At 39.7% G+C, this 23,365-nt stretch overlaps 2 protein-coding genes across 4 annotated transcripts in view; both read left to right on the top strand.

Moving 5' to 3' along the window:
• The window catches only part of LOC116078758 (ATP-binding cassette sub-family A member 6-like), a 74,045-nt gene extending 64,013 nt beyond the window's left edge, over window positions 1-10,032 (top strand). Inside the window, exons 31-39 of the mRNA XM_031354084.1 lie at window positions 1,984-2,027; window positions 3,241-3,416; window positions 3,885-3,960; window positions 4,045-4,139; window positions 6,321-6,437; window positions 6,645-6,785; window positions 7,985-8,064; window positions 9,619-9,674; window positions 9,787-10,032. Of these exons, the coding sequence (XP_031209944.1) occupies window positions 1,984-2,027; window positions 3,241-3,416; window positions 3,885-3,960; window positions 4,045-4,139; window positions 6,321-6,437; window positions 6,645-6,785; window positions 7,985-8,064; window positions 9,619-9,674; window positions 9,787-9,888 (887 nt within the window). The 3' untranslated portion in view covers window positions 9,889-10,032. The remainder of the gene's footprint in view (window positions 1-1,983; window positions 2,028-3,240; window positions 3,417-3,884; window positions 3,961-4,044; window positions 4,140-6,320; window positions 6,438-6,644; window positions 6,786-7,984; window positions 8,065-9,618; window positions 9,675-9,786) is intronic.
• Window positions 10,033-17,305: 7,273 nt separating this feature from the next.
• Abca9 (ATP binding cassette subfamily A member 9) overlaps window positions 17,306-23,365 on the top strand; it is a 66,521-nt gene continuing 60,461 nt past the window's right edge. For all 3 annotated transcript variants that reach the window (XM_031351848.1, XM_031351847.1, XM_031351846.1), the window contains exons 1-3: window positions 17,306-17,599; window positions 19,577-19,722; window positions 22,049-22,256. In XM_031351848.1, coding sequence (XP_031207708.1) covers window positions 19,627-19,722; window positions 22,049-22,256 — 304 coding nt within the window. In that variant the 5' untranslated portion in view covers window positions 17,306-17,599; window positions 19,577-19,626. The remainder of the gene's footprint in view (window positions 17,600-19,576; window positions 19,723-22,048; window positions 22,257-23,365) is intronic.

Genomic DNA, 23,365 nt, shown 5'->3' with positions numbered 1-23,365 from the left:
GGCTTCATTTTCATTAAACTCAAGAAAGTCTTTAATTTCTTTCTTTATTTCTTCCTTGAACAAGTTATTATTGAGTAGAGTGCTGTTGAGCTTCCACATGTATGTGGGCGTTCTGTTGTTTATGTTGTTATTGAGGAACAGCTTTAGTCCATGGTGATCTCATAGGGTACAAGGAATTATTTCAATCTTCTTGTATCTGTTGAGGCCTGATTTGTGACCAATTATATGGTCAGTTTTGGAGAAGGTACCATGAGGTGCTGAGAAGAAGGTATATCCTTTTGTTTTAGGATGAAAAGTTCTATAGATATCTGTTAAATCCATCTGTTTTATAACTTCTGTTGGTCTCACTGTGTCTTCGTTTAGTTTCTGTTTCCATGATCTGTCCATTGCAGAGAGTGGGGTATTAAAATCTCCCACTATTATTGTGTGCAGTGCAATGTGTGCTTTGAGCTTTAGTAAATTTTCTTTTATGAATGTAGATGCCCTTTGATTTGGAGCGTAGAGGTTCAGAATTGAGAGTTCATCTTGGTAGATCATACCTTTGATGAATATGAAGTGTCCCTCCTTATGTTTTTTGATCACTTTAGGGTGAAAGTCGATTTTATTCGATATTAGAATGGCTACTCCAGCTTTTTTTCTTGGGACCATTGGCTTGGAGAATTGTTTTCCACCCTTTTATTCTGAGGTAGTATCTGTCTTTGTCACTCAGGTGGGTTTCCTGTATGCAGCAAAATGGTGGGTCCAGTCTGATAGTCTATGTCTTTTTATTGGAGAGTTGAGTCCATTGATATTAATAGATATTAAGGAAAAGTAATTGTTGCTTCCTCTTATTTTTGTTGTTAGAGTTGGAATTCTGTTCATGTGGCTATCTTCTTTTAGTTTTGTTGGAAGATTACATTTTTGCTTTTTCAGAAATGTAGTTCCCCTCCTTGTGTTGGAGTTTTCCATTTATTATCCTTTGAAGGGCTGGATTTTTGGAAATATATTGTATGAATTTGGTTTTGTCATGAAATACGTTAGTTTCTCCATCTATGGTAATTGAGAGTTTTGCTGCATATAGTAGTCTGGTCTGGTATTTATGTTCTCTTAGGGTCTGTATGACATCTGTCCAGGATCTTCTAGCTTTCATAGTCTCTGGTGAGAAGTCTGGTGTAATTCTGATAGGCCTGCCTTTATATGTTACTTGACCTTTTTCCCTTACTGCTTTTAGTATTCTTTTTTTGTTTTGTGCATTTGGTGTTTTGACTATTATGTGGTGGGAGGAATTTCTTTTCTGGTCCAGTCTATTTGGAGTTCTATAGGCTTCTTGTATGTTCATGAGTATCTCTTTCTTTAGATTAGGGAAGTTTTCTTCTATAATTTTGTTGAAGATATTTACTGGCCCTTTAAGTTGGAGGTCTTCACTCTCTTCTATTCCTATTATCTTTAGCTTTGGTCTTCTCATTGTGTCCTGGATTTTGTGGATGTTTTGGGTAAGGAACTTTTTGCATTTTGCATTTTCTTTGACTGTTGTGTCAATATTTTCTATGGTATATTCTGTGTCTGAGATTCTCTCTTCTATCTCTTGTATTCTGTTGGTGATGCTTGCATCTATGTTTTCTGACTTCTTTCCTTAGATTTCTAACTCCAGAGTTGTCTCTCTTTGTGATTTGTTAACAGTTTCTCCTTCCATTTTTAGGTCCTGGATGGTTTTGCTCAATTCCCTCACCTGTTTGTTTATGCTTTCCTGTAATCCCTCAAGGGATTTTTCTGTTTCCTCTTTAAGGGCTTCTACTTGTTTACTAGTGATCTTCTGTAATTCTTTAAGGGATGTTTTTGTTTCTTCTTTAAGGGCTTGTACCTCTTTACCTGTGTTCTCCTCTATTTCTTTAAGGGAGTTATTCATGCTCTTCTTCAATTCCTCTAGCACCATTGTGAGATATGATTTTAGATCCAAATTTTGCTTTTACGGTGTTTTGGGATATCCTGGACTTGCTGTGGTAGGAGTACTAGTTTCTGTTGAAGCCAAGTCGTCTTGGTTTCTGTTGGTAAGATTCTTGCATTTGCCTTTCGCCATCTGTTGATCTCTGGTGTTAGATGTTCTTGCTGTCTCTGACTAGAGCTTGTTCCTCCTGTGGGTCTGTAAGCCTGTGTCAGCACTTCTGGGAGATCAGCTCTCCTCTGGTAAAACCGGGTGCAGATGTCTGTGGATCAGTTTTCCCACCTAAGTCCTGGGGTCAGAGCACACCCTGGAGACAGGATATCCACTTGCAGGAAAGGTGCAGAGAGGCCTGTGGATCTGTTGTCCCTCCTAGGTGTGGATAGAGGTTGAGAGGATCCTGTCTCGGCTGCCCTGCCACTTGTGAGGCCTGAGCCTCCCAGCTGGTCCCACCTTAGAAAGTCACTGGAGAGAAAATGGTGGATCTCCCCTGAGTCCCTGGGTTAGAGCATTCCTTCTTGTTTTTTCGAGACAGGGTTTCTCTGTATAGCCCTGGCTATCCTGAAGGACTGTAGTTTTATTGCTGTTCTGGATATACATTTTGGTTTTCCTCTTATCGTTTTTGATGCTATTAAAAAGCTTATGACAGGAATTGGAATGTTACCTGTTAGCTACCAGCGCCAACATTAAAGAAAGGGTTATTCTGGGAAATGGAGTTAGAAGGAAAAGCAACGGTAAGAGAGAGTTTGGGAGAATATAGGGTGGCCAAAGTTATACCTGTCCATGTGGAAGGTTTAAAAAAATTAGACGGGAGTCGTGATCGCTCAGCCATCTTCAATTTAATGCCCTGTTTGTTACAAGCCAACAGGTAGAATAGGTGAAGTAAAACCCCTCCCACAAGTTCGTCAGCATGCCAGCCCAATCAGCGGCTTCTTTTGGTCTCTGTAGAGATGGGACTTCCGATGTAACTGGAACCAGGAGCGAGGTGTGGCAAATAGCAGGAGGTGGGCAGAGAGGTGTGGTTATGAGAAGCAGGCCTCAAGCCAGGAGGGTTACAATTACCAGAAGCTAAAAACCTTTTATCTGCTATACCTTCTCGGCTGTCACCTGTCTTTGTCATCTTTCCCACGCCCATTTACACATGAAATTGTCACGTATATCAGCAGATTGTGGTTTTTCATAGTAAATATTAATCACTTTCTGTGATACGTTCTTGTTGTTCTATTAGTTTAGGTATTCACTCGCCAGCTCCACGGCAGGCAGTTTCCATTGTGTGCAGAAAGGGCTTTCCACATCTTCAGGAAATCTGTTTTCTCTTGTAGGTGGAATTGAAAAGGTCAAGTTCAGCTGTGGGTCGCCAGGGCTATGACAGCGCTGAGTTTGGATACTGTCCTCAGGAGAACGTGCTGTGGCCCATCCTGACAGTGAAGCAACACCTGGAGCTGTACACTGCTGTGAAGGGGATGAGGAGGGAGGATGCTGTCATTGCCATTTCAAGGTATGGAAGAGGGTCCTGGAAACCCTTTTGTCCAGAGGCAGGGGATTCTACTCATAATGGATTCGCTAGTGAGGAACAGGAGCAGAATTCAAAGCATTGGTGGTAAAACAGAAATGAGAGGCCACACCCAGCTCCCTACATGCCTGAGCATGGGAGCTTAAAAACCGTTGACTTCAATAGTTGACAAAGGAAGGGTAAGTCTATACTCATGACTGTCTTCAGGTTTCTAATGAATAATAATAAAAAAAGGAAATGGAATCATTTTTAAATTAAATTACTTAACAATATATAAATTAGATTATTTAAAAAAGTAATCTCATGAGGCAAAAAAAATGAAATAACCTTTATCATTATTTGTATTGAGAACAATACTACCATTCTTCCCTGCAATGTTTTTAGAGTTATGCATGATTTCAGTTTCCAGAAAGTTCTCTCTTAGTGTGATATTCCCGTCTTATTTTCTCTCAGGCTAGTGAATGCATTTAAACTACACGACCAGCTGAATGTCCAAGTGCAGAGCCTAGGAGCAGGAGTGACCAGAAAGGTATGTGGGCTGTCCGATGCTCTTCTAAGAGCGTATGTGGTACAGAAACAAATGGAGGACATTTTTTTTTTCTCTGCATTGCAGCTGTGCTTTGCGCTGAGCATGCTGGGAAACTCACCTGTCCTGATTCTGGATGAACCATCCACAGGCTTAGATGTGTCAGGGAAGCAACAAATGTGGTGAGAATTCTTATAGCCCCTGACCCACAGTGACCAACATGTAAAATCGCATCGATGAAATCTGCAAACAGACCCACAAGCTCAATGCTTCCTGATTCAGCCGAGATCATGTCGGTTAGCTGCCGTAGCACGGGTGGTCAATGCTCCTTACAAGCCTGTGTTTCGAAGGCTGGGTCCTCAGCCAGCAGTGCTGGTGAGGGGTGCTAGCTAGAGCCTTTGAGAGGTAGAGCCTGTTTCTCTTACTTAGGGCTTTACTGCTGTGAACAGACACAACGACCAAGGCAAGTCTTAATAAAGGACAACATATAATTGGGGCTGGCTTACAGGTTCAGAGGTTTCAGTCTAGTATCATCCAGGCAGGAACATGGCAGCGTCCAGGCCGGGGTGGTACAGGAAGAGCTGAGAGTTCTACATTTTCATCTGCAGGCCGCTAGTGGAAGACTGACTTCCAAGCAGCTAGGGTGAGGGTCTTAAAGTCCACGACCACTGTGACACGCCTCCAAATAGTGCCACTCCCTGGGCCAAGCGTATACAAACCATCACACTGGTGAAGGGGGTTAAGATGACCTTGAAGAAGATAGCAAGACTCTGCTTTTTAGTGCCATCTTTACTTCCTGGCACCTGAAGAAAGCAGCTGTGTTGTTTTCCCCATGCCTAGTCCTACCGTGGTGTTCTGTTTTGCCTCAGGCCCAGAGCAATTGGTCTAATCCAACAGGGCTTGGAACCACTGAAATACTGATGCAAAATAAACTTCTTCTTTTGAGTTGATTACCCCAGGCTTCTGATCCCAGTGATAGAATGCCGCTGTGTACTGGTGTCCCGTCAGCCGCCAGTTTAGCAAGCACGTCAGCGGATCAACTTTCAAAGGGAAGGGATTTGTTTTGGCTTGAAGGTCTGGGAGCTTTACTCCATACCAGGTTGACGCTGTAGCTTTGGGGCTGTGGTAAGGTAGCGTGCCCTGGCAGGAACAAACATAGGCCTGGTTACTTCACAAGCCAAGGAGTAAAGGGGAGTGAGGGAGGTACTGAGATGTCCCTGCTGTGCTAAGAGCATCCAATTGGATCTCACCTCTTAAAGATTCGCTCACCTCCTAACAGCACCGCCTGGGGGACCAAGCCTTTAGCACAAGGTCCTTTATGAGACATTCAACACCCAGTCTCTGTCTGTGGTGATAGCTTGTGTCCTTAGGAAAACAAACATCCAACCGATGGATAATCTAAATGCTCTATATCCCTGCAGTTTTTGGCTTAACGAAAACTCTAGGTGTTTCGTCAAAGTTTTAGTTAACTTCAAATTCTCTTAATTTTGTACTTTAATTATCCATAATTCCATAACAATTTAGTTTGCTGCTCACATGGTTTTCCTGAAGAGCCTTGACTTGCTGACACAATTTCCTTTTTCATTTTCACTTAATCTGTCAAATTTACTGACCCAATTTATATCACTTTAGTTGTTTTCTGATTTCTGTGAATCACCCTTAGGACTAATAAAACCCCAATTTAACTTCGTATTTGGGATTACCCAGTATCCTCTCCCATTTAAAATGTTTTTATTTTATTATCACTATCTGATGCAAACGTAGAATTACTTATGAAGCCATTATACCCATCATGCAATTCCAGCCATTGCCACTAGGTGGCCCTCCTTCTTTTTTCATCTATTTCTCAGTCCCCTGCCTTTTCCAGCTTCTATAATTTTAAAGGCCTGGTGAAGCAGCACACACTTTTATCTCATCATTATTTCAGCTGGCATCTCCAAAAGACAAGGAAAGTCCCCCCCTTTTAAATTTATTTATATGAGTACACTGTAGCTGTTTCACACACACCAGAAGAGAGCATCAGATCCCATTACAGATGGCTGTGAGCCACCATGTGGTTGCTGGGAATTGAACTTAGGACCTTTGGGAGAGCAAGCAGTCTGTGCTCTTAACCGTTGAGCCACCTCTCCAGCCCCTGAAACTTCTTCTTAAAAGTTAATCATAATAGCATGAACACAGCTAAAATATAAAAAAACCTTTCTCTTTATTTTAAATGAACTAGCCAGCATTCATTTCTCTGGTGTTCATCAGTACATGAGTATGATTTGCAAACTGTCTCTCATTGATCTTCCCTCTATTCCTTTATCTTTCCAGTTGTTCTTTACTGTTTGATTTATTTTTTTATTCACTTTTTCTGACTTCAGGCAGGCAATCCAGGCAGCGGTTAAAGACGAGAAGGGTGTCCTCTTGTCTACCCATGACCTGGCTGAGGTGGAGGCTCTGTGTGACCGAGCGGCCATCATGGTGTCTGGAAGGCTGAGGTGAGCCTCTCTCCATGGCTTGATTTGGGATTGCCTGTAGAAAGAGCAAGTCACGGATTACCTGACTGTTATCTGTGATAACAGCCTGTTCCTTCCTTCTGCCTTCCTCGCTGAAACCCTTCTCTACTATCTCTGAAATTTAAGAACAACAAAACATTTAATGACAATGTTTTCCTTTTTCCTATATCATGCTCATCCTACTCACAGATGCATCGGTTCAATCCAACACCTGAAGAAGAAATTTGGCAAGGATTACACTCTGGAACTCAGAGTGAAGGAAATTTCTCAAGAGCCATTAGTTCACAGGGAAATTCTGAAGCTGTTCCCCCAGGCTGCACGCCAGGACAGGTAAAGAGAACTGTTACCATGACAGGGAAACATGGCGCTTTCACATGTTGCGGTTTCTGTTAACACCGTGACGGGATGTCACAGTGATAGGACCCCCAAAAGTCTGTCTTCCAGGTTTTAAGAGGTTTGGAAACTACCCAGGAACATGTGTCTCCTTCTCCAGGAAATAGGAGCAAAGATAAGGAGAGTCTTCCTTTAATATAATTTTCTTGCTTCAAAATGGAGACTATAAAGGAGTGCATGTGTTACACAAACATTTGTACACACATGCGTGCGTACGTGTGTGCATTTCTCTGTGTGTGCACGCACGCGTGCATGCATGTGTGTGCATGGTGTGTGTGCATGGTGTGTGTGTGTGTGTGTGTGTGTGTGTGTGTGTGTGTGTGTGTGTGTTGTTAGGAACAAGACCAGAAGATTAAAGCGGCTACTGAATTTGAAATTAGAGGGATGAACACATCAGAAAAAACAAGACACAAAACTATTATTTGCACCTTTACACAGTGTAAATGTAACAATTATCTAAGGTATATTCCAAAGCCCTCTCTTACTCTAAAACCTTCGGTATCACTAGGTAAAGAAATAGGCTTGCGTACATGTGGGAATATGATGAAGGATAAGAAAGGAAGAGGGTGTTCTGTTCTGTAAACAGCCACCCTGGACTTCTGCCAGGCCTCCCCGTCAGTGAGGATCACCACACTGATAGTCCAGAGCAAAGGTTAGCACATGACAGGCGCGTGCCTAGCCTGCCTGCTTTGAGACCACAGGGCTTTCAAGTCTTTTCACAGCTGTCCTGCCCCACTCCCCAGCCTCAGCTCCCCTTACAAGTTAGCTTTATGGTGACAACACCTAGCTTTCATTTGAAGTTATTTTCCAGCTACTATTTGGACTAGTCTAAGGATGTAGCTTCCAATTTTTTTTTTTTTTAACAAGGAATTGGTTTGAGTTAAGCTGGGCTATGTAAGATATAACTAGTAACAATGTGTCATTTCTAGAAATGACCACAACAGCTAGTCCCCTTCAATCGTTTCCAAAGCTCTCATTGGTAAGTAGTTTGTTTGGTTTCATATTTAACTTGCATATTACTTTGGACCAGTTTTATTTTTTAAAACAAAATGGCCAACAGCATACAGATTCATCTTGATGTTCATCATCCCCTACCTTGAAACGAATGGTTGAGTATAATGTGTTTCCATTTCCAGGTGCTTCTCCTTGCTGACCTACAAAATACCTGTAACAGATGTTCATCCTCTGTCTCAGACCTTTCACAAACTAGAAGCAGGTAAGAATGAGCTTTTAAAAGAACTTGGAGAATAATTTGATGCAAGGTGGATGCGCAATGCATTTAAAAAACAGGCCCTGCAGGGTACTGATTTTATGAATTCTAAGGGCAGTAAGTCCAGCTCTCTGGTAAGAGGTCCGTCTGTAATGGGGACTGAAGCTGGGGAGCTTAGCTGTTCTTGTTGCACATCTGTATCAACACAGGAAAAAACCCTGAATGTGGCTGATGTGCTTGACTTTCTGTTACAAAGATAGCTAAAGCCATTCTTTGATTCCCCAGAACTCCTCTTGGTACTTGAAAATTCATCAGTCCTGTCTGTCTGTCTGTGTGTCTTTCAGCTAGCTGGATTGTTCCCTGCAGCTGATCATTACTGTAATTTGCTGAAGAGCTCTAACCCTGAAGCTAGTCTCTGCATTCCCATTACAGTGCCAAAGCTCACACAGGCTGGGAGACACTGGATATTACCCAATCCCTGTTGTTGTTGTATGTAGCTCATCTCTACAGTGAGGGACAGTCCCCAGAACAGTGCCTGCCTCAAGCTTGAGAAGATGTGTACCTCTGCTTGTGTCCACTCTAAATAGCCTACTTCTTGGCTTGCCCGAGTTGTTGCCAGTCACATAGTTCTTGCCTTAGGACTCTGCCCTTCTTCATCCTTCTTTCTGAAATTCTGTTTCCTAAATATTTAGTTGCTTCTTCACATTTGTAGGATTTTGCTCAATCATCACCTTAATACTATAATGTTTCTGATGGCCCTGTGTAGAAATAAGCCAATGTGTGTGTGTGTGTGTGTGTGTGTGTGTGTGTGTGTGTGCATGTTCGTGAGTGAGTGAGTGAGTGAGTATATGGGTATGTATCTGTAGGTTTACTGTTTCTCTTACCATCTATTCTATTATATAGTTAAGTGCTTATGAATATAATGCTCATGCCTCTCCTGCTAAAACGTACGAACAAAGGCCAAGGCTTTTGTCTCTCCCTGTTCCTGTCCTGTTCCTGGCATCTCATAGTGCCTGTCACACAGGAGCAGAGTCCTGCTGCATAAGTGTTAAACCTCCAACAAGCGATCACCTCAATCTAACAGCAGCTGTCCTGTAGATCTTCTGAGGTGCCCAAAGGAGACCTGAGGAGGTAGATGACCACTAAAGGCAGTATCCATGGGGTCCTCTCAAAGAGTACAGAATGGAACCTCCCTCATATGTAAGAATATTTTAATCAAGGGACATACATGTCTCCTAAGGACATACATATAAAACAGTGGAGATTAGGAAAACACAATGTGAGACAATACAATACTAAGATAAATTTGGTATGCATTAATATTAACTTCTTTTTGCTGTGGACCTTTGAGAAAATTTAGTGACGTTTTCTCAAATCCAGCATTTGATCTGTAGACCCTTCCATGCCTCCTCCTATGTGAGCTCGACGCATACTTCACATACCTTGTGTTATTGTTCTGTCCTGCATTTCATTATTCAATTTATCCTTTATTTTAATAATTTTATTTTGGTGTATAGGACTTTGATAATTTTCACCGTCTTTTATTGATTAATTTTGCAGTGAAGCACGGCTTCAACCTGGAAGATTACAGCCTCTCTCAGTGCACACTGGACAGAGTGAGTCAACTTGCTAGACTTTGTATTTTACGAAAGCACTATGCATTTCCCACATTCTTTTGGAGGACAACCAACAGCTTAGTAATTGTTTCCCATTTTATCTTCTACTTAGGTATTTTTGGAGCTTTTGAAGGAACAGGAGCTGGGAGATGTTCATGAAGAAGCTGATACAACCATGAGAAGAACACTCCTCCCTCTCTCAGATGAACTGTAAAGTCTCACACCTAATCATTCTGTTATCCCACAAACTTGTTTTTCTATGGTAATGAACAGAATTAATAATTTCAAAGATGCTTTAATGTTAACATTTTTACATATTTTATCTGTTAAGTCAGCATCATAATAAAATGTACAATTACTCATGTCTCAAAACTTAGAGGCTACCAGGCAATATAAACTACTTGTAAAGTAAAATCACCCAGAAACAGGCCACTGGCTGCTATAGAGACAAAACTACAAACTCAATTTTAAAAAGAAATTAATTCATAACAATGTACTGGCTGGTTCTGTGTGTCAACTTGACACAAGCCGGAGTTATCATAGAGAAAGGAGCCTCCCTCGAGAAAATGCCTCCGTGAGATCCAGCTGTAAGGCATTTTCTCAATTAGTGATCAATGGTGGGAGGGCACCTTGTGGGTGGTGCCATTCCTGGGCTGGTAGTCTTGGGCTCTATAAGAAAGCAGGCTGAGCAAGCCAGGGGAAGCAAGCTTCTTGGTCATGATGTTTTGTGCAGGAATAGAAACCCTAAGGCAAACGATTATTAGAGCTTTCACTTGCAGAAACATGAGGAATGTTCTCAGAGCCCTCTTCTGCCACACACAGGCTCTTGCACACATATGTGCATAGACAGACACTCACGTAAAAATGAAATAAATAGGCTTTAAAAAGAATATTTGCATAATAGAAAATATATAGAAATTAAGTAAAACTTAACGAAAGAGCCCCTATAGTTCTTCCACGCAAAAATTCAATGATTTACTTTCCTTAATCCACTTTTGTGGAGTTGTTATCATATATAGTATACATATTTCCTAACTATATACCTATATTTACTGTTATTACATTGAATTTTTTTTTTTTTGCTTTCAAACTTAATGTTGGAGCATTATATATTTGCATTTAAATTGATGTTGTTAACATTCTTTGTTCATTCACTTTTGTGTTTTAATCTTTTTTACTACCCATTTACAGGATTTATATGTAATGAAATAGTTTAGTGGTGCATTTCACAGTTGAACCCCACTATCTGGAAGGTTGATCTGGTTGTGAGGCAAACATTTCAAGAGATGCTCCGAGCTGAAAATTTCTTACCTGACAGGTGACAGGTCAAGGTCAAATCAAGGCTCAGATATCATATGACATGTAAATAAAAATATCTAATAAAAATTTAGTTTTAAAAATATTTTTTAAATTTCAAAGAATATGACAAAAAAAGGGGTACTGGAGGGGGTTCTGGGAGGAGTTGGGGTACAAAAGGGAAACAAGAATGTGATTTACTTCTATTTACTTAAAATAATATTTTTAAATGTTAACAAATTCAGATAAATTGAAATCATGTATCTTTTCTGATCATAATGCAATAAAACTTAAATCAATAAAAAAAACTATTGCATTAAATTACCTTTGGGCTTTGTATATAAGGTGCATTTGAAATGTATGTGAACTGCATGCTAGGAATTAAGTCCTGCATCCAAGATACCTCATTCTGCATGGACTGACATTTCAGAATCTGAAACACTTCAGCATTTCCAGTAAGAGACAGCCAGCCTGCACCACCATTATAGCCAAAAGTCCTATTTTGCAAATCTATGGTAAATAATCGATAGTTACTCTTCAGGAGATGACAGTCCCTTTTAAGAGTTTCTATGGATTTCAGAGCCATGGTTTTCTTGCTCCAAGAAACATAATGAACTTTCCATTTTCTTGTAAATAAAGAAATGCTGACTTCCAAGCTGTTTACTTTCCAGAGCTATAGGGGTTAAATTTTAAGTATTATGGGTTTTAAGTTATTGAAGACTTATATTTAAATCCCTATCTGGGACTATTGTCTAACGCACTGGACACTACAGTCCCAAAACTTATCAGCACCCTGGCTTCATCTCCAACTGAAAGATTTATAGAGGACTTAGGCATGATCATGCCTCTCCCCTCCAAAAAGCACATTTTATATTTTCGCTCTCCGTTATACCTCCTAACTTCTCACAAACTTGTCAGCATCACCATGGTTCTGTGCATCGATATTTATTTTTTATTTTTTTAAAAAAAAAGATTCATAAATTTTGAATGGGAAGCTACTTCATTTCAAGGGAAAGTTCTAATAGTTCCTTCAGAGATCACCGTAAATGACAAAAATCTCAGGATTTTTTCTGAAAATATATTGCTCACTCTACCCTTACAAGATGAATTATATTTCATCTGGCATATCAATCAGCATGTGTACTTGTCTTTCATTGTTTTTCAGTTTTGGTTGCCAATATTTCTATCAGCTCACTATTTTCAGTTGCTAGGTGAACTTTATATTGATTAACTTTATGATTTCATACACATATATAATATATGTTGATCATGTACATGCATAATGTATGTTGATCATGCATGTGTATAATGTATGTTGATAATGCATATGTATAATATATGTTGATCATGCATGTGTATAATGTATGTCTATCATGCATGTGTATAATGTATGCCAATCATGTACTTGTATAATGTATGTTGATCATACATGTGTATAATGTATGTCTATCATGCATGTGTATAATGTATGTTGATCATGCATGTGTATAATGTATGTTGATAATGCATATGTATATGTTGATCATGCATGTGTATAATGTATGTTGATCATGCATGTGTATAATGTATGTTGATCATGCATGTGTATAATGTATGTTGATCATGCATGTGTATAATGTATGTTGATCATGCATGTGTATAATGTATGTTGATCATGCATGTGTATAATGTATGTTGATCATGCATGTGTATAATGTATGTTGATCATGCATGTGTATAATGTATGTTGATCATGCATGTGTATAATGTATGTTGATAATGCTAACTCTCATTACCTTCTCTTGTCAACTTCCCATCCCACTGGACTCTTCTTGCTTCTCACCTAGTTCCCCTTCTACTGTGTGTGTGTGTGTGTGTGTGTGTGTATGTGACTGAGTTTAAATCAGGTTATATTATATGAATGGGCAAAGATGGGAGTTGTTTACCTCAGCACTTGCAATTTATCAGTGGATACATTGAAAAAAGTCTTATCTTCTGTCTAGATTTTTTATTTGTTTTTGTTATTTTGATACAAGTTACAAGTTAATGATTATTATGGGAGGGCCCAGCCCACTGTGGGAGGTGTTATCTCTGAGTAGGTGGTCTTGGATGGTATAAGAAAGCAGGCTGTGCAAGCCCTGGGGAGCAAGACAGCAAGCAGCATTCCTCCATGCCCTCTGCTTCAGTTCCTGCCTAGAGTTCTTGCCCTGACTTCCCTCAGTAACAGAGTGTGTTTTGAAAATTGTAAGATGAAATAAAACCTTTTTTCCCAAGTTGACTTGGTCATGTTGTTTTATCATAGATATAGAAACTCAAACAAGATACCCTCCTCCGGCAGCCATAACTTCCAGAGATGGGTAAAGGCTTTTAAGAGCCCATCCCCCACTCAGATTCCTTACTATATATTGTTTTGATGCATCACTTCAGACACAAATTTCACTTTTCTGCAAGGTAGCACCACCCTAATTGTCAGGATATTTTACCAGACTTGAGAACTCTTATCACAAGTACATTTCAAATCTCTTTTATTTCTAGAAATGTTTCTAGAAACTTTGTTTCTAGGAAGATTTTATTTCTAGAGTTAACACACTTCTCAGTTGCTTACCACACCTATTGCTATTCTTAATTTTTTTCTATTTCACACAGGGAAGTCTTGCAATTGAAAGTATTACTTTGTATTTAAACATCTAAGTTTCAATTGTTTTAATAAAGGTTATCATACAATATATTTTTTTCATAATATTTCCCCTCCCCTACTACTCACCCAATTTCATATCTTTCTCTTAAACCTTAAACCTAAACCCAAACAGAAATCACACACACACACACACACACACACACACCCACACACACACACTCACACACTCACACACACAAACAGGAAATGGAGTTACCATATAATAGGGGAAACAATGCTGACTAGACATCTTATGCTATAAAATAAAATGCCTAGAACCAGAAATGGGGTTCATCTTTCTAAACTGTTGGACAGAGTGATTCCATAGATGCCCAGTCAAATAAAACATTATAGGTCATTGCCAGTACTCTGGGCTACCCAACCCTATGACCTGATTGTAAGAGCCTATTGTGGAAGAGACCACATAGTTATGTCATCAAACATGGGGGAATCAGAATGGCTCGCTCCACCACTGCTGAGTGGCATCCCTTCCGCTTTCACTGGCGCTCCCTTAGGTCTCCCCTCTCCAAGGCAGAACTATTATCGTGTTCCTTCTGTGATACGCATCCATGTCCCATTTAAAACCCAACTCTGCATTACTTGATTTCTTCCATATTTATGTTTCCGCTATAATGATTATCCATACCCCATTCTTAAATAAAGAATTATTTATCTTAAGTATATAAGTACACTGTCTCTGTCTTCAGACGCACCAGAAGAGGGCTTCAGATACCATTACAGATGGTTGTGAGCCACCATGTGGTTGATGGAATTGAACTCAGGACCTCTGAAGAGCAGTCAATGCTCTTAATCACTGAGCCATCTCTCCAGCCCTGCTTACTCCATTTAAAACCTAACACTTGGTTTGTTCTTGATTTTTTTCCACATATTTTTGCATCTCCCTCTTTACTGCTCCTTCAAGTTGTATCTTTAAAAAAGCCCACACCAAGCTAGGCATGGTGCCTCTTACCCGTCATTACAGCCCCGGGGAGGGTGAGTCAGGAAAATGGGTATGAATTTGAGGCTAAGTCATTTAGTAAAAACCTACACTTAACAACAACAACAACAACAACAACACACAGAGAACCTTCTCATGACCCAAAACTATCTGATTTTAGCTACCACCCAAATCTTTTATAACCATACTGCTAGAAAGCAATAGATACGATTTTCTTTGGTTTCTCCATTTTATATTCTTCACTATAGTGAAGTTAAACTCAAAACACATATTCTGAGCAACTTCTATATCCCAGGCTGTGTGAGAAGTATAATTCAAATTCTTTGCTTATTTTAAAAAGGTACTATAAATCTAGGTCGTCTGCAGGAGTAGCCAGCAGTCTTGACCTATCTCTTCAGCTCCCTACATGGATTGTTTACTATTATCTGGATCTTTAAATATTTATTTGCATGCACATTTGTATTTTGATTACATGTATATCTATGTAAGGGTGTTGGATCCCCTGGAACAAGAGCTATGGACAGGTGTGAGTTGCCATGTGGGTGCTGGGAATTGAACCCGGGGCCTCTGGAAGAGCATCCAGTGCTCTTAACCACTGAGCCATCTCTCTAGCCTTTATTATCTAGATCTTTACACTATATGGTAAGAATAAGTATGCCCAGTTTATAAAGAAATGAGTTGTACGTCCACTCTATGCCACAACAGCGCCTGGCAGTGGTGGGCAGTATTCAGAGGATTAGAGGCATCCTAGGGGCAGAGGTGATCAAGTTGGGGTTAACTCTAGGAAAGAAACAGAGGGGATAAATGTAACACAGTACAGTTACAGCTCCACGTGGCTGGCGTTGTAGACAACGCGAGGGGAGGGTGGATAGAGAAACAAAACCAGACAGTAGAAAGATGCGTAAAGCATAAAGATAGCATAAAGGCCATCATTGAACCATCCCCGAGAGGAACATAACACAAAGCAGCAGAAGGAGACTGTGTGCCGCGATGGGCATAGCTTGAGCATAGGAGACCTCAAAGCCAACCTGCACAGGGACACACTTCCTCCAACAAAGCCACACCCACTCTGACAAGGCCACACCCACTCCGTCAAGGCCACACCCACTCTGACAAGGCCATATCTACTCAGACAGGGCCATGCCCACTCTGACAAGGCCACACTCACTCTGACAAGGCTACCCTAGCTAGTAGTGCCTCTTCCTTATTGGTCACACATTCAAACACGTGAGTCTACTGGGACCATACCTATTCAACCTACCACACCTCCATTTAAAACCTATTATAAATGTATACAAAGATTTATTTACTTCCATTTTATATGTGTGGGTGTTTTGCCTAAATGTCTCTAGTTGACATGCATTCAATGTCCATAGAGGCCAGGAGAGGGCATCAGATCTCCCTGGAACTGTTGCGAGAGGGGAACCAAATCCAGTTCTCTGTTTGCTATCTCACATATTATGTTTTCAAGAAACAATATATATTTAAGGAGGATATCAGACGAAACCTACGTGTCTGCAGTTCACCTAGGTCCAAGGAAAGAGGAACTGTATTCATTACTAAGAAATAAGACTATTTCTAAATTCTAGTGTCAGTGCAGAAAATGTTAGCAGTGTTACTAAATGTGCTAATATGCATTCCACAGAAGGCAGAAGGCATACAGAAGCAATCAGAGAACTTGTCATGGATTATGAGTTCAATCTGCTTGCATAGACTTTGAAGAGTAGTTTCTGGATCTAATATAATTGCCAAATGGGTAAATAGGCTTGAAGGAATATTGAAGGGATATTTAATATCTGTGTGATGCTTTGTCTTCCATGTGCACAAGATGTTCATGATAATGTGGTCATTGTCTGCTCTAAACATTTGATAACATGGCAAGCAGGACATATCGAATACCAGTAGTTGGATACAGAGAAACTTGCTTCCTGGGACCCGAGTTTAGCATTAATGTAACAATCTCTTCCTCCCTGGCCTCCCCTTCTCTTTCTCCCCTGCCCTACCTCTCTCTTTTGGAGCCAGGTACATTGCATATGTGTATGCATTCAGATAAAGTCCAGAAGACAACCTTGGCCCTTGGCTGTTATCCTTAGAAATACTGTCTGCCTGCCCACCTCCTTAGATACAAGGTCTCCTATTGGTCTGGACCACAAAGCTCACTAATAAGGATAGGTGGGCTAGCAGCAAGCCCCAGGGATCCTCCTGTCTCCCTCCCCACTCAGCACTGTAAATTTATCCCCAAGCTAACATCCCTGACATTTTTACATGGGTTCTGGGAATTGAATTCACTTCCTTATGCTTGCAAGTTAACTACTTTACTTGGTGAGCATTCTCCCCAGGCTGAGAATACAATCTCTCTGTCAATATTATGCTTTCTACCGTAAGAACTATGGTACAGGCAGCATGCGTGCAGTAGCAACTGAGGTATGGGTAAAAATTCAGACGCGCCCTCTTACCCTGAAATAGTCACATTGCTTCATTGCCACATGTAGATTCAGCTTTTAAAAATTTCAGGAGAAACTTTGAGATAGCATGTTATCTGACCTGTATGTTTATTTCTGTAATTTAGGAAATTCTTTTCTGCTTCATCTTCACTGAGCTGGCCTGTGTACTATTTTTGTTTAAAGTACTCTTGAGAATCCACTCTCCTGTTGGGGGTTTAATCCAAAGGGGAAAAAAAATATTGAAAGCCTAGCTTCTTCCTGGTTTGATAGTTGCTAACATTCCAATCTGTCCAGCCAACCATCTGCAACCACAGATTCCCCACTGAGGAACTGGTGGGAGGCAGAGAAAGGAAAAACAGTGGAGGAGCGTGAGCAGAGCATTTGGCAGCCCGTCTGAACCTGCTCAGAAGAATTCTCTTCAGAAACCGGAGTAAAACAGAACCACCGTCCACGATAAGGAAAATCAAAACCAAGCTGTAGCAGTGACCCGAAAGGAGAAATGTGACTTCTCTTCCAGGACAAAGATCTGTGGATGAACTTTTTGAAGATTCTTGCTTCAGCTTTCCTCAGAGTAAGTTAACCTCTAAGCTGCGGTTGTTGGCACTTCAATGGGATAGACGAGCAGAGGCGAGCATTTCGGAGAAAGTCACCAAGTGTAGGGAGTTCCTAGTAAGTCGTTTTGACTTTTCAAGCTTTGAGTATTTTATACTGGATGGCTGAGTAGCAGTTAGAAAACTTAGAACTTTCCATTTTACCCCATGGCTAAAGCGTTTTGCATAAACAGCACATATCATGGAATGGGAAGCAGGTAAGTGGAAAGGAACGTAGCCTGCTTGCCACTTGCTGTTCTCGAAGTTGTTTGGATTTCTGCGTGTGTGTGTGTGTGTGTGTGTGTGTGTGTGTGTGTGTGTGTGTGAGTGTGTGTGTGTGTATGCATGTGTTCAGTTTTACAGCCAGAGGAATGTAAACATCAGGATGACAGATTTTTATGAGTTTTGAGTAGTTTTAACCAACTTTGAGAGCATTTGAGAAAACACTCCACTGACACTCTTTATCATAGTAAATATATAAGAAGATCTGACTCATGTGACGCATGCGTTCTCTGAGTAACAGGAATACCATCTGATTGGAAAATGACTGGCTTGTAACAATGAATTTATTATTTTTAAATCATGCAATTTGATATTCAGAACAATTTATGCTAACTAGGTATTTTATCCTTCTAGAGAAAACAGCATTTTACAAGAACACGTGCCATGAAATAATTAAGTCTTAGCCAGGAACAAATGACTTAATGCATTGCAATTAGATTATACAATTGCTCTTATTTATTGAATATTTCCCTGCATATATGTTCTTAATTATCTAAGAAAGAAGAGTTGCCATTTGGAAAGTATATCTTTATGCTTTTAGTTACCAAGGCTTGCCACAGTATTGATTTCTTAGTTGGAAATATAGTTTAGTATACACTGGAGTTTCCAACTGTTACAGCCCATTGATAGCATTATTGGAGATTATTTATATAGCTTGTAGCAGTATTTACATATTTATTTGGCTGGTAGCTGTAAGCAATATGAAATTATCTAGAATTTGCATTTCTCTTCCTTGGATTTAGATATGATTGACCTGGGCTTAGTTTTTTGTTTGTTTGTTTGTTTGTTTTTTTGTTTTTTTGTTTTTTTTGTGATTTTTCTAAGATTTTTTCAACTTCAATTACGAAAGGTCAATAAAGGGGTGAGTTAATCATTGTTTTTGAGTTCATGACACACAAAGCACCTCTTTTTTGTTATTTATTTCATTATAAGTCCCATTTCATATCTGACCTCCATTCTTATTTCCCACAAATGATAATGATAATTATCACTAATGATAATCTTTTAAAAATTGTATTTGATAATGATCCTTTTAGTTCCAGGATGTATTTAGAAACATGTATTGCTCATGGTGTGAATTCTTATAAATTATATTGTTATATCATTTTTCTTTAAAAAAAAAACCACAAGATTTAATTGATATGGTATTCTTAAAGATTTCTTAGGTCGAGCAATAGTTATCAATACATTGCTTCTAATTTCTACAGAGTTACATTTGGACAGGATTTGTAAAAGTGCGCTCTCTAATGCCCTTCCAGCATGATCAACACATGCAAGCATCTTAGTACATACACGTCACTGAGTGTGGATACAGACCCAGGAGCAGCAGTGACCGACTGGTGGGGTTCTGCTACGGAGCAACTCGTAATTAGTAATAACTGATCTAATGGGCAGGTTAACTTGCGACCTCTATTCAGCCTACACAAAGCTCGGACAGCTAGGCTGCAGCAGCATGTGACATTTGTTAAAGTCTCTGAAAAGTCAGTCCCTCGAAGAAAAGACTCTCGGTTATTTCCCCCTTTTAATTTTTTCAATAGATCTGCCAACTTCTTTCCCTCCCACCCTTTCTTCCCTCTGTTTTCTATGTTTGGCATCCTTCTTCTCTAGGCACGTAATTAGGACCAGCTGTTAAGCTGTTTCTTTCTGGCTTGATTGCACAATGTTTTCTATTTCAGACTTTCACATCCACTTCCTTGATGTCCTTTAACAAAATAAACACGTCAAAATGAGGAAGAGATCCCTGAGACTGGGTCAGCAAATGTGGGCTCTTCTCTGCAAGAACTGGCTCAGAAAGTTCAGGATGAGAAGAGAGACCCTCCTGGTATGCTTCCCCATCTGTGTGTTCTCGTAGTTAGAAAAGGAAAAAGATATCTTCCCAATGATACCAACATAATTGTTAACCAGTGCTTTTTAATATGTCACAGATATAACTAACAGGCTCCAATTTTTCAAGTCCTGGGCTTTGCCACTATTTTTTTTCAAACAAAAACTTTAAATATGTAACATTATGTATCTCCCTAGAGACATTTTTCAAAGAACTCATATTGAGAAATGCCCTGTGAAATGAAGCTGTGTCTTTATTCTACAGAGTTAATAATTAACATCTGGGTTAATTAAGGTCCCATGAAGGCACAGACACCGAAGTTTAGGGCAACATCAAAGAGGCTAACTTTAGTCCATAATTACTTCAGAATGTAACCCAAGGGTAAAAAAAATAGACCAAAAAAAAAAAAAAAACCAACAAAAACCTTTCACGGTGACACTATTGGAAGTCTCCAGTTTCTCTGGATTTACAGGCCTCAAAACAATTCTCAGGACTATATGTGACATCAACAACCTGAGAAATATCCACTGAGGTTCATACCAGTGAGAGAACTCCCAAACGCAAAATATAGGGAGTGATGATAAGCACAAAATGAGAAATTGTAATCTTTTCTAAATAATAATAAAGATAGATTACAATGATACAGATGGCTTATCTAGCCTAGTGCACACAATATTCTGTGTGTGCAACAATATTCTGTTGATTTTTCTTCATGTTTGAAATGATTCAATCCATGTGATTTCGTTAAAAAAAAGTGACATGTAAGTAAGGCTAGGTTTGTTTAAGCACTCTACAAAACAGACTCTATACTGTAAATGGATATAATATTTGTCCTTTAGAAATCAAACACATACATAATTAAAGACCTCATAAAATGTAATAGTTTTTATAAAGATATGGTATTTTGCTAGGGGGGAGGTGCTCACCACAAAGAAATCATAAAACTGTAGAAAGATACACTGATCACTACATAGTGTATACATGAATCAAAATGTACACTGAACATGATAAATGTGTGCAAATATCACATGCCCGGTCAACAACTATACGGCGGCTACAAGATCAGTCTGAAAGAAAGAATGTGCTTATAAATAAGTGGAAACAAACGACATTCTGGGCCTTTACTTTATTGTAAAGGTTCTCTTTTTGTCATAATGATTAGATATGCTTTCTGCAGAATTCATGATGGCCATAAATAAAACCACTCATTAAAAGAGTCAGCAAATTAATGTCCTATTCCATGAACAGTGTGTGTATTCATCCAAGAAATATTTGATGAATGTTTAGATTGTCAGTGAATAAAAAACATAAGAACTTTATGCGTAAACCATGGACATGTAATCAATACAGAGCCGAGAACCTACTTTAAGAATTGTGCTGGGTTTCTCTGTTGTGCTTCCAGTTCCAGAATACAGTAATGGTAGTTTAAAAAACTTTAAAATTATTACTTTTTAAAATAATTAATTTATCTTATATATAGGAGTGCGTTGTAGCTCTTCTCGGACACACCAAGAGAGGGCATTTCAGATCCCATTACAGATGGTTGTGAGCCACCATGCGGTTGCTGGGAACTGAACTCAGGAAGAGCATCGGGAGTCTGGAAGAGCAGTCAGTGCTCGTAACCACCGAGCCACCTCTCCAGCCCCTAAAATGATTTTTGATGAGCATTATTTTGCTGCTTCTTCCATGCATGTTCTTCCAGGCAGCTGAAGAACAAAGCAAGACCTTGCTTCTGATGATAGATGTCCTTACCCATTCCACACCACCTTCCCTTTTAAATACAGATGAGTGGCCCATTCACGTAGCTATGGGATATTTGAAGAGCCTGAAGAGACTCTCTTGAGACTTAACCAGTATTCTGCCTTGCATGTTTAAATAAGAAAACATTTTCAGGTTTAAATGGAGCTGCTGTCACAAGTGTGTCTTGGGGAACAAGGCACATGTTACAAAAGGCACAGAAGGAGCAGACATAGGGGCTGAAGAGATGGCTCAATCATTAAGAAATTGGGTGTTCCTGCAGAGGACCTGGCTTTGACCCTCAGCACTCGTACAGTTGATTATAGCCGTGTGATAACTACAGCTTCAGTGGATCTGACACCCTCTTATGTCCACTGTAGGCACCAGGCACACACACCTATGAGGACACACCACACTTGCACATAAATGGAATGGATCTTTAGAGAACAAAAGTAGAGTCAATTACTGAAAAGTGGGAAAACTTAAATGAAATGCAAGCTATATAACAGGATGAAATGGTTTCAGTTGCTTGTGGTAGAAAAACCTCCTGATTTTCTCATTCTTCTTCTCTTTCATTTCTATATAGGAATGGTTTTTCTCATTTCTTCTAATATTGTTTGCATATCAATTATCCTCCAATTTGCATCAAGTTCATGACGCTCCTGAAATGCCTATGATGGATCTGGGACGTGTTGATAACTTTAACGATTCTAACTATATTATCGTGTTTGCTCCCGAGTCTGAAACCACCCATGAGATAATGAACAAAGTGACCTCAGCTCCATTCATGAAAGGTATGCTCTGTGGGATTTCAGGAAATCACTTCCTTACTTTCATTTTAGGATTTTCATGAGAAAAAAAAATGTGTTGAATGTTGACATTTCTAGAGTTGATTAACAACATTGTTGGATATGATGTTTTGGGGTAAAGAAGTATATTTTGCTCCGGTAATCTAGCTGAGCAACTGTACATCAAAGAGGGATTAATATTATCATAAAGCACACCAGAATAAGATAAGTCCAGGATAAGATGTGCGGTTTGGGGAAGATGTTGGAGATCTTCACTGGCAGCAGCAGTGTGACTGTGTAAATCCTTCCAAATGAGTGGTATCGGGAATACCCATAGGCAGTGTTTACAATAAAAGCAGATGACAGGGAGTTCCCAGTATCTCACCATGTAAGGCATAGAGGAAGAAGCTTTTGCAGCTCATGGACTAACAAGGCATCTTTCTGCCAGGTTGGTATAATAGCAAAGAAGCCAGGGGATATCTGAGAGAGTCTGAGGAGACTCCCTTTAGATCTAATGACAGCAGCCAAAACAGTTTTTAATAGTTGTACTAGCAGAATGATCCTAGAATACTGTTCTTAGGTATAATCTAGGAGAGATCAAATAGATACCCCACAAGTAGTCTACTACTCTCTCCCTGTGACCTTGAAAGCAAGGAATCTCAGTGTGGAAGAAAGGTGAGGCAAAGGCCTAGGCTAGGAATTTTATGGGATGAGACTTCCTGTCTTTCCAGATAGCAAGGAAACCATCAGTGTTGATAGGTCAAAGGACCTGGCAACTGACTTAGCAAAAAATGGGCTTCCTCTCATGTGAGGATCCAAATCTCAAGAAATAGACATTTAAGACCATAGTTTCAAGATGAGGAGGAAAGAAGTATTTAGCCATTTATTTTTATTAAATGTTAATAAAAATGGGTTCTTATAATGAAATTTTGTGAATTAAGAGGAAATAACACCATGACCCCTATGTAACCTATGCTATTATTACACAACCAAATAGACAATACAACTATTGTTTTATAAATGTTTTTTACTAGCAAGTAAGGAGGAGGAGGGGGTAGGGGAAGGAGGAGGAGGAGGAAAAGAAGAAAAAGGAGGAGGAGGAGGAGGGGGCAAGT

The sequence above is a fragment of the Mastomys coucha genome, unplaced genomic scaffold, assembly GCF_008632895.1.
Source record: "Mastomys coucha isolate ucsf_1 unplaced genomic scaffold, UCSF_Mcou_1 pScaffold5, whole genome shotgun sequence".
Taxonomy (NCBI): domain Eukaryota; kingdom Metazoa; phylum Chordata; class Mammalia; order Rodentia; family Muridae; genus Mastomys; species Mastomys coucha.
Note: the sequence above shows the minus strand (reverse complement) of the source record. Positions and strands in the feature narration are given on the sequence as shown.